This window comes from Limanda limanda, chromosome 9 (genome assembly GCF_963576545.1).
Source record: "Limanda limanda chromosome 9, fLimLim1.1, whole genome shotgun sequence".
In the NCBI taxonomy this organism is placed as follows: Eukaryota; Metazoa; Chordata; class Actinopteri; order Pleuronectiformes; family Pleuronectidae; genus Limanda; species Limanda limanda.
In genome coordinates, this window is record NC_083644.1 from 4428919 (window position 1) to 4440639 (window position 11721).

At 44.0% G+C, this 11721-nt stretch overlaps 1 protein-coding gene across 1 annotated transcript in view; it reads right to left on the minus strand.

The window, feature by feature from the left end:
• The window catches only part of brinp3a.2 (bone morphogenetic protein/retinoic acid inducible neural-specific 3a, tandem duplicate 2), a 32289-nt gene extending 25278 nt beyond the window's left edge, over nucleotides 1-7011 (minus strand). The window contains exon 1 of the mRNA XM_061078533.1: nucleotides 6773-7011. Coding sequence (XP_060934516.1) covers nucleotides 6773-6996 — 224 coding nt within the window. The 5' untranslated portion in view covers nucleotides 6997-7011. The remainder of the gene's footprint in view (nucleotides 1-6772) is intronic.
• Nucleotides 7012-11721: the final 4710 nt, after the last annotated feature.

The following is an 11721-nucleotide window of genomic DNA, read 5'->3' on the forward strand; positions in this document are numbered from 1 at the left end:
TAAAAACCGAAACCTCTCTGATAGGACGCCAGAGTGTCAGGAGCACGTTTTCCTTCTATATCACAAATCTGCACGGCGATGGATTTAGAAAGAGACAGTTATGAAGTCGCAGACAAATATAACAACAGCTGCAATTATAACACATCGGCTGTGATTGCTTTGAAATGTCTCGGGGAGTGCGATGCCAATTTTTTTTTTGCTCGGCTCTTGGCTCTGCCACCAATTTACTCACATAATCACGCCTGTGTGAGAAGAAAGAGTCGGAAGACGAGTTCCTCAAAGAGACGTCTGTCTCCTGAGACGGCGCTCCGCTCGTTTTTTTAATTTTTTAATTTGAAGGACTACATAGTGATGCTTTTCAGAGAATAATTTAAAAAAGTATATATCTGTCTTTGAAGGAGTCACATAGAATGATGCGGTTGAATTGACAGATGGATGTTTGTGTCAGATCTCATCGTGTGGGAGACGCCGAGAAACGTTCAGCGAGTTAATGCGAAGCGGCGTCGGCCCTTTAGTCTGATGCTGCTCTTCTCTCGCCTGACTGTTGTGATCAGACCGGGTTGAACAACCTTGGCCACATGATGATGGATGGGCCGAGTTTGGCCTTTTGAAAGGGTATACATCACATTAAACCAGGAGTGATGAGGAAAGCTCAAACAATCCAGATGTTTGATTCGCTCAAAGAGTCAAATCCAAGAAAAAGAAGACAACGAGCCGAGATCCACAACACACACACACACACACACACTTCCTTTTCCATCAGATGCGACAGGAGGCCGAGGCAAACGGCGTTAAGCAGAAACCGCCGGCGCCGAGAGCGGGAAGTAAACATAACGATGCTAAATGGATACGTGGCGCCCGTTGACCTTTTTGCTGACACTGCAGTATTCAGACAAAGCCTTTGACTAATCTGTTGCTCACATGTGTCTAGTGTCGCTATTAATCTTCACCTCGTTTCATGCCACGCAAATAAATGACCTCTTCAGATGGGACGCCGCGTTTCTCTCTCTCTCTCTCTCTCTCTCTCTCTCTCTCTCTCGAGTTCCACTCTGCAGCAGGAGCTCGGAGCCGCAGCACGTTCTGTGGCAGCAGAGGAAAATAAACAGGGGGAGCGGGGGGGGGGGAGCAGGTATAGAACGAGTATTCTCAAATCCCCGCGCTGTCGTCTCGTTTCTCCCGTTATCGTAGACGGAGATAAGCTAGGCTCCGGTCTTATCTTAAACCCCCTGTAGGCCAAATGGTTCATCCTGAGGGGAGAGAGGGGAAATGAAATGGGTTTCACCACGGAGCAGATATTAGGGGGGGGGCTGCAATCCCCCCCCGACAACCGGCTAAGTCATTATTATTATCAATTTCACTGCAACTCGTCGCAAGAGGCACATCGCTCTCATCGGTTTGACTCTGTCAGAGCCGAGTTGTTGAGTTTTTTTCTCAGAAGGAGAAGGAGGTTTTTTATTCTCAGCTGCTTCGTGCTATCTGCAAATGCACTGGTGGAGAAAAATAACAAAAGATCAGGAGAATAATACGGTTTCTAATATTCATACATCACTTTTTACGACTGCATGACAAATTAGACGACATCTGGTTAACCTTTTTTTCTCCCCAGCGTATTGATTTGAAAGCCGTTACTTTGAGTTATAACCAACATTATGCACTTACACGATGCAGAGTGTGATTATGATTTAAATAGTTTTAGATTAAGTCTGTTTTTGTACCTTTTGGGCTGATGAGCCCTCAACAAATGAAAAATATGCTTCTACTTGTTGAAATAAAAGTTGCAAAGAATAATTTCTCCTCCTCCTAATGAAACTGTCTGGGTCCAAAAAAGGTGAAATTACCACTATTACAAAGTCCAGAGGAATCTGGAAAACTTTAGCTTATTCTTTCATGACTTTCCAGCTCCATTAATCATCTGATAACCTGTAGATTTATCTGGTGACCCCTGGGAGGGAGTCTCAACCTACCCCACTGAATATTAAGTAGTTACCATGAGCTGCACCTCAAATACATAACTGCTACTTCAGTTTGTCAAATGAGCCATTTTCTGCAAAATAAACTATTTTAAAATTGTGCTGCTATTTAGCTGATAATATTTAAGGTGATTTATGGTTCGTGTATTTTAAGATACTTAGGTACTTTAGTTAAGGAAAGAAATAGTTCCTCTGCTATTGTGCTTTTAAAACTTCCTTCATTTGCATTTATATTCACATTTATTCACCGGGTTTAAGCAGTTTAATAATATTTAATGGGCATAGCGAGTTCTCCGCTGCTGAATTGTATTCATAATGAATGAATTCTTGGTCCATAAAATCATAATCACAGACATTATCCCAGTGCAATATGTTCAGAAAAGGGGCCAAATACATGTAAACACTCCTGCTCTCCCCCTGGTGCAGGTGGCAGCGTTCCCTTGGCAACGTGCGCCGTGGACAGGTGGCTGAAGCGGAAGGCCCACATTGTGTTTGCACTGGAACCAATGGGTATGCTCTCCCATATCCAAAACACACACACACACACACACACACACACACACACACACACACAAGCACACACACTCTTTCTTCATTCACTTCTACACCGTTGCCGCGGCGGCTCCAACACTGTAACTCACGCGGCTGAATCTGGTAAATTCATCTTCTCCTGTCATCGAGCGTTTATGAGGATTTAGCTGAGGTCTGGTCTGCACATGGACCAAGACCAGACCAGAAAATAATGGTGTCACTTTCAATCACCCTCCTCCTCCGCCTCCCTGCGTTCTGGGCGAGAGAGATGAGCCGCTCCACCCGACATGGACTTGTCACAAATGATCATTTACAGCAAACACAAGCTGGAGATTTATGTATCGCTGCGGCCGTTTGGATCTTCTGGACACGTCAGGACGTGAGCGTCTCACTTCATCTGAAAATGCATCTGCTCAGAATCTGCTGACACAACGAAAACGCTGCTGGTTTTAGAGTCAGGATTCAGGCCGATCTAAATGTTATGTCCATCCGTGCAGAAGTTATTTAGATATTTCAGTTGAGAGCTAAGTGTTGGATCCTTTCATGTTGCTGTTTTGGTCGTTCCTCTGTTGCAGTGGAATCTTCACCACTTTTTACACTTTAACTGAATCCGACTCTTTGCGAAGCGGCTCCACGAGAGACAGTTGCCTGCAGCGCCAACAAATTGAACACGAGTGAGAACCAAAGGAAAAACCTGAACAATTAGCAGAGCTCGCTCAGGGTAGAATATCTAATGTCGTGTCTCCTATGACTTTCCAAAAAATAAAGAAGTGATATTTGATATTAAGACTGGGGGAAAGCATCTAGAGTATATCAGGGTGTTCACCACAAGCAGCAACGTGGAGCTGCTGAGACCTGGGGGGGGATTTCAGGTGAGGACACGAGGAGCATCAGTGAGAGTGTGATGAGGAGCAGCGCCGAGGGAATCTGCTCTAAAACCTCCACGCTCCTCTGGGCTGCTGCAGACTCCCTGAGGATCTCAGAGATCTGCTGCTGTTCCTTGTGTCTGAAGCGGATCTTCTATCAAACGCCGAGCGGCTTCTCCTTTGATGGAGGTGAACTCACAGGGTGGGTCCCGAAGACACTCATTAAAGATATCAGTAATTTACACCTTTTGAAACACTAATCCGTGGTTTGCAGTCACTTTACTGAGTTTATCAGGTATTTCAGTTTGTATACATGTATAACTATCTATTTAGCCTTACTTTTGGTATTTATCAATATAGAGAACAGGTTAAAAAACACATTTATAGATATATAGAAAGCTGAATTAAGTATAAGATAATTATTAATTCACGATTTATGGAAAAGAAGAGATTAAACATCTTCCCTCCCTTTTAGAAAATGTAGATTAAATAGTTTCAATGAGTTTGATTATTTTTCTTCCTCATCAGTTTGTAAATAATATTTTTAGATTATGTTTTATTTTCACCACATGTTCAATCATTTCCACATTAAAAAAGGAAATGAGAAATAAGGCATTTCTGGTTGTGGATGTCGAGGTAAAGCGGATCGTCTACTACCCACAAGGTCACAGGTTCGATCCCTGGGTCCTTCAGTTCCTGTTGAAGTGACACTGAAGCCATCAGAATGTGATGTAGTGATAGAGAAGCTGTATATAAACTATATGAATGGATGAAAAGCTCTTTGAGTGGAAGAAGCCGCTCCAGCAGCTTTCTCATATGGAGGTTTGATTCAGGGACGATCAGCTGAATCTATTTAAACAAATCCATACTCTTTGTTACTTTTTACACTTTAAATCACATTTGAACCTTGAGCGACTTTGCTATTAAAGATATTTTATTGGGAAAATCACTTTGAGGACGTGTTATATTAAATAATTCACAAATCCAGTACGAAAATTGACCCAATCGTTAAAAAGTCGATCGCAGATCAGCACTAGTGGTTCATTTCAAGTTTAAAGTTTGAATTAAAGTTTGACTTGATTGCGTCGACATCCCAGAACCCTGTATTTGATTTGGTTTGTTATTATTCAAATTAAATTATAATTAAATATTATAGAAGCCTTTGGTTGCGCTGCTCGATCCAGGGACGATCGGCTGAATCTACTTTTTACACTTTAAATCACATTTTAACCTTGAGCGACTTTGTTATGAAAGATATTTGATGGGAAAATCACTTTGAGGACGTGTTGTATTAAATAATTCACAAATCCAGTACAAAAATTGACCCAATCGTTAAAAAGTCGAGTGCAGATCAGCACTTCAAGTTTAAAGTTTGAATTAAAGTTTGAATTGATTGCGTTGACATCCCTGAACCCTGAATTTGATTTGGTTGGTTATTATTCAAAAGAAAATTATTACTAAATATTATATAAGCCTTTGGCTGCGCTGTATTTTCAACCTGTGGTGAAGCGCAGAGCAGAAGGGTTCAGACTGGTTGTGCGTCACCTCCACGGAGCGTTGTGTTATTTTCCAGTTGGCACGCGAGCGCTCGGCCTCGATGAGGAAACTCTCAGGACGTCTGATCCATATCAACACACAGCAGGGGGCGTCGCTCCGAAGCCACGCCCCCTGGAGAGAATATTGCAATTTCACAATAAAACAAGCGGGCTGAATTCTTTACGAGCCAGCTCCAGATGTGCGTTTCTGAAAAACGATCACCACATCTCAACCCAGCGGCGTCAGCACTGAAATAACGACATTAGAGATCTGCTCCAACAGAAGCTGAACCACAGCTGGGTCCCTCTTGTCTTTATTGGATTCTTATCTTAAAACATCCAATGGGACAGAATCCAAGTGAATTCAATTTGGGGAAGATTTACAGGCTATTTACTTTTTAGGTTAGTTTTTTCCTTTTTAATATCATCACGATTAATCAATGCCGCATTGTGGTAATCTAGAGGGCCTCAAACGCACCCTTGCAGCTGACAGAAGCCTCTCAGGGGATTCTGTGATAATGCAGAGTAATAAGTGCTAAGAGCTCACTAATCACTTGGCCACATGATAAGACTATTAATCTCGCCGCTCCTGCAGCTCGGCTCCAAACGGGCCGCTGCCTTTTGCCAGGGAGGGAAATATTAAACCTCTCTAACACGGCAGCCGAGCGGTGAAGCCGTAAAGCATCCGGATGCGAATCCATAGATGTCAGGAACCCTGTCCGTCTTTTTTTTTTTTCCCGAGGCCTGGACGTCGTCCTCCTGAATGTCGACGGGTGTGATTCACGACCCCGGCTCCTCTGATCCGCTCACATGCCGACGCCTCGGTGCACGCCGCCGCTGCTGCAGCCGTGACAAATCATCTGCTTCATTTTCCAGTCGCTGATTAACATATTCCATTCCAGCACCTGATCAGGTGACCCGCCCGGCGGCAGAACCGGGACGCTCGGCCGGGCGACAGCAGCACGTCTGCACGCCACGCATTGTGATTCCGTGGAGGCGAGCGCCAGACGCCCTGTGAACGCCGGCTCTGAGGAACCTTCCTGCACGACAGCATCGGCCAAATCCTGCAGTCTGCCTACTGAGCAGCCGGGAACTCACAAAGCACGTCCTCCCTCCTCTAGTGCACTAACATCACACATGCAGTTGTGTTGCATTGTCTCCCATACATCATTTTGATGGCGCAATAACAAAGAAGGCAAATGTACGAGTAATAAAAAGAAATGTCCCGTGCAGCTGTGAGCGCGGCCGTGACATCATCACCACGTGTGTAATGAGGAGGAGCACGACCTCGGAGTGACCTTGTCCTCGACTCGAACCTGCTCCTCCTCCACCGAACAGATGTCCACTCGCAGGTCGAGTCCGCCGGAGCAGAATAAAGTTCACCTACACCTCCTTCCTCATCTCTATCATTTAATTTTCGACTCCACCTGAATTAACTGCAGCACATTTCACTGCGAGCTGTATCATTCCCGCCGCAGAGCTTTAATAAGGGTCAGGTGAGGATTTGTATGAGTTTTTTGTGGGGCCTGGCCTTGAAGCTGCTGGAATTCATGGTCCACATTAATTATGAAGAACACTTCTCTAAATCTAGCCTATATATTTTTCCTCTAACGAACCAGTTCAGAATATATGCAGTGTATATCCTGTGTGTGCAGTATTAATAGCATCACGCAGGGTTTCTCTCCCTCCACTTTACAGAATGATGCTGAATCCTCAGAAACCTCTTTAAAGGTGTTTCTCCCCGAAGCAGCGAGTGGATCCCACAAAGAAAGTGACTTATGGAATTATGGAGGATAATTATTGTTGTGACATGTTCACACGGCAGTAACGATGAAGCAGGGGTGAACTCCTCCTCTTCCTCCTGACTCACCTGTAGATCTTGTACCTGGTGGAGAAGCCTTGCCGGTTCTTCTCCACAAAGTCGATGTACTCCGAGGAGTGGTGGAAGGGCCCCTTGTCGGACAGGAGCCAGTCCAGGGGGCCCCCGGGCTTCTCATTGGGGAGGCTGGGGGGTGCGGCCGCTGCTGCCGTGGCGACAGACCCTAAACACACCCAGCAGTGAAGGCTGAGGCTGACCACGCCCCATAGAGCCATCAGAGATGGAGGGGGCGAGGGGGGGGGGGCGGCGGTCGGCGGGGGCGGCGGCGGTGGTGGCGGGGGGGCGTTCAGAAGCCCAGGCCACTCGTGATTCGCTGGCTCCTCCCCTGGGATGAGCGGGGGAGCTGCATCACCTGAATGTCCCCCGGACTCCTGCGGAGGAAAGACAGACGAGAGCTGAGGAGACCAATCAACACACACGAGCATCACATTTCACTTTTTACTTTACTTTTTATATCTTTTATCTTTTGTATCTTTTTATTTGATATATTGTTTTTTATTGTTTTTCTTATGTGTGTTGTATTTATTGTGTTTTTATGTTTCTATGTTCATTGTATGCACCAATAACCAGAGCAAATTCCAGGTCGGTGTAAACCTACTTGGCAATAAATACCTTCTGATTCTGATTCTGAAGAAATTATAAAACTGTTCTGATCTGATCCTGTGAAGAACTTTTAATGACTTTCTGATTGGTTTTGATTTTGTTTATATTTCTTTTCGCCTAATTATCGAGATTCCGCAAAAACTACTGGATGATTTGCCAGGAAACTTGATGGAAGGATGAGTCAAGGAAACACCAATCAAACTTTGTTATGAATCTGTATCATGGGACGGATCCAGGATTCAGTCACTTTCAACATTTTTGAATAAATTTCTCTTGATGAAAATTATTTTAATTTTAGGAAACTGATATTTATGCATGTGCGCAATTTGGTGCAGATCCAAATTAAAAGAAACATCTGGATCTAGTGAATTTGAATATGGTTTCATGAGGGGAGTGTTCATCCATTTAGTTCCCTGGTGTTTTCTCACGTTTCTGATTGTTCCTGTTTAACTTCTGACTTGTTCCCTCATGTTTCCTTTTATTCGTTTTTTTAGTTTGGGTCCCTTTCATTTCTCTTTGCCTGTAAACTTGTTGTCATTTTATTCATTTAAAATCCAATGTCTCTTCCACCTGTAGTCTTGTTAAATTCAAACCACAACACTAATAACATTTTACAATATTTTGAGCTTTAACTGGTCCAATTTTCCGATTTTTCAAAAGGTTCCAATCTGCATAAATACTTTGACATGAAAAATATCATAGAATATAATAATTGGTTTTGTGCTATTATCAGTCCTTGTTTAGACAGAAAACAAACGAATTAATCTTCTCCTCCTGTGAGTTGAGACTTTTTTATTAAATTCAACTGACAAACTTCAGTTAATTAAAAAGATAAAAGTTTTGCAGGTTTGGTTAAAAACAAATGATCTAATACAAACTTCTCACCGGAGACAAGAGCCGCCGCTAAACTGCAGCTTACGATTCTATTTGTGAATTCACAGTTTCAAAGTCTCTGTAACTCGTCTAGAATCATATCAACATGTATTATCAAGGAGACGTTTCCGATGCAGAATAAAGTCTGTTCTGCTGCTGCTGTGTTCCCTCAGACGACCTGCTGTTCACACTGATGTCCGGGGCTCGTATCAGTCTCCATCACCATCCTGAGGCCTGTCAATCATCCCCCCCGCTGTGACACACTCCTCTACAATGTGTGTGTCTGTGTGTGTGTGTGTGTGTGTGCGTGTGTGTGTGTGTGTGTGTGTGTGTGTGTTTGTGTCCGGGGGTTTGAGTCCCATTCCAGTATTCCAATGACAATCTGTCAAGTTAACTCAGCCACTCTTTGTGTGTGTGTGTGTGTGTGTGTGTGTGTGTGTGTGTGTGTGTGTGTGTGTTTGTGTGTGTGTGTGTGTGTGTGTGTGCACTTCAACACTCCTTGCTATCACACTCCACAGCCGACAGCCTGGGATGAACACGCATGTGTGGATGTGCATGAGGAGCAGCAACAGATATGAGATGTAGAATTAAACTCAGTCACTCTGTGTGTGTTTCTGTGTGTGTGTGTGTGTGTGTGTGTGTGTGTGTGTGTGTGTGTGTGTGTGTGTGTGTGTGTGTGTGTGTGTGTGTGTGTGTGTGTGTGTGTTTGTGTGTGTGTGTGTGTGTGTGCACGAGGAGCAGCAACAGATATGAGATGTAGAATTAAACACAGCAACTCGTTTAGCCGCAGACAGCCGGGGTTAGAGTTGAGCTCGTGGGTGTGGACTTTAATTTAGTAACTTTAATAAGATAAGATTAACAGGCAATTTGGAAATTGATTCTGGTGAGACATCGCTGTCCCCAGCTTTGTGTGACCCCGGTGGGGGGGGGGTGTGTACATGTGTTGGTGTGCAGTTAATTAAAAATAGGCAACGACTGGATTCTAAAGCTCATACGTGGAGTTTTTATTGATTTGTCAAACCGCTCCGTCTTTAAATTTGATTTCTCCTCATTGACAGGAGCTGGTTTTAAGTCTCCAGTCTCCCAGATGAAAGTCCTGGTCCCAGGTTAGGGACACTTCAAAGCGTTTTGGGTCTTTTTTTTTACTTTCAAGGCCCTTAAAGTTTTTTTCACATCGTCAAAATGCTTAATTGAGTCTCAGCTCTGACTCCGGACTCCAGTCTCTGTGCCTCTTAAGTCTCAAGTCACGTTTGCGGAGCAGCGAAGTACAAATGAAGTCTCACAGTCCTAATTGCTCGGACTGGGAACAAACCCGGAGACTATTAAAACCTACAAAGAGCATAACTGTTCCCAGATAGATGGAGAGAGGAACCGCTTTCTAAGGCCTGGGCAAGTTGGGGGGGGGGAAGGTAAATGCAGGAAACCGGGGGACTCTGCAGCCGGGAGATAGAAAAGCTTTATGGGAATGAGGTGAACTCTGCTCGGCTGTTGCTCGACAATGAAATATGAGGAAGTGGATTAAACTGTTCACAGACAGCAACACACGGCGTAACCATTCGGTTTGACGGCTTTTACTCCACCGAGCAAAGAGGATGTGATTTTCTCCCCAGTCGGCTTGAGAGTGTGTGTGATTGTCAGCAGGATTGTGCAAAAAACTAATGAACAGATTTACATAAAACCTGGTGGAAGGATGGAACATGGGACAAGAAAGAACCCTCAGACTTTTGGCACTGATGGATAAATCAGTTTTCCATTTTCTTTAACATTGTGACATTTAGTTTTTTGGACATTTTCACCTATTTCCCAGGAATCTATGATGAATCTATGATGAAAAATATCTCAGAGAAAATTGTATCTGACTTGTATTTAAGGTACAATAACAAGTATAGGTGAAAACTTGCAACGAGAAGCAGATTCAAGTTGTCCACTAATTGCATTCTCGTATTTGCACGTTTTTTACAACTTGAATCATGTTTTATCGATGGGCAGAGACTTGAGAAGAAGCACAAACTAAATTTGGTTCTTAATACACGACAGAATATTTAATTTTATATCCCAACTGTCTGACGCTCAGACTGTGACGGTCTCAGCTCAAACGGGTCCAATCAGTCTCGTCCCAATATCCCTCGATGGTATGTACAACATGATGGAAGATGCAGGAGTAACTGAGGTAGAATTCTGCTCAGTACTGCAGCCCCCCCCCCACTAGTACTCTAACTTCTTCTGTTGTTGATGCAGTTAAACTACGAACAAGTCCTTCAGCGGTTTCTGTTCTGGTTCCAGCTGTGTTGAATAGTTTATTGGCAGCGAGACAGAGGAGTGAGACCTCTGTCTTCTTTGTTGTTTTTCGTATTCCATGCTCTCTGTTCCTCTTCCTCACTTTCTATTCCTTCTGCAGAGGAGCGACCACACAGAGCTGAGCCGAGAGAGTTTCAGGGAAAAATCTCACACTGGGTTTTTTGGACTTACTTGTTTCTAATCTTTAAATTATTTATTTATTTCCTATACCTTATCTTTAACTGTAAAAATATGCATTTATACAGTCTTTGCACGACACACAGAACAAGATGAGGTGTTTCCATCAGTGTTGGATAACGTGTGATCTGACTAATAGCTGATGCTCAGTCTTCACGTTGTTAATTTTCACATCTCATGGACGTGATGCGTTGTGAGTCAATCTGCAGCTGTCGAATTAAATAACCACAAAGTCCAGCGTCGACTTCACTCTTTATCCAACAGATGAAAAGTTTGCAGCCCACTAACTCTGCGCTGACGTCTGGAGACCAGGTTCCTGTACGATGACTCATGACAATGTGTCTGTGCTGCAGTAAAACAAACCCCAGATCACCTGCAGGTCCATGTTGTGTCAGTAAATCCAAATCTATTCTGAGCTTTGACTAAACATGGTGGGTGGAACCAGGCCGTGCTTTACATGGTGCAGGTTGTGAACAGCGTGACCTTGCTCAGAGCGTGTGGCGTGTTAATAACAAAACAGAGCACGGAGGTCAAATTCAAAGACGCTTTAATCCCATCATCCAACAGGCAAGTGTCCAAAAAGCTGAGGCAGGAGAACGCAGGCGTCTCTCAGCCTTCTGTTGCTCACCTGCCTCCTTCCTCCTCCTCTTCCTCCTCCTCCTCCTCCTCCTCCTCCTCTGAACCTACTCTCGTCCTCCTCTGCAATAGCAAACACCTCGAGAACCCACTCCTGACTCTCTCCTCCTCTTTGTGTTGTGTTTTTTATTTACACACTCGCTGTGTCTGCAAACACTCACTGTTTTCAGACAGGTCTCCGCCAGCCTCATAATCAAATTATCACCCAAACAGAAGCCGTGCACACACTCAGCCTTTTTGTTATCGGCCGCCCGGGTGATATCAGATTCCTTTTTCACTTCACAAGGACATTTCATCACATTTCCAATCTTATGCAAACACCGCTTTTCATAAAACAATGTTCAAACGCTCCT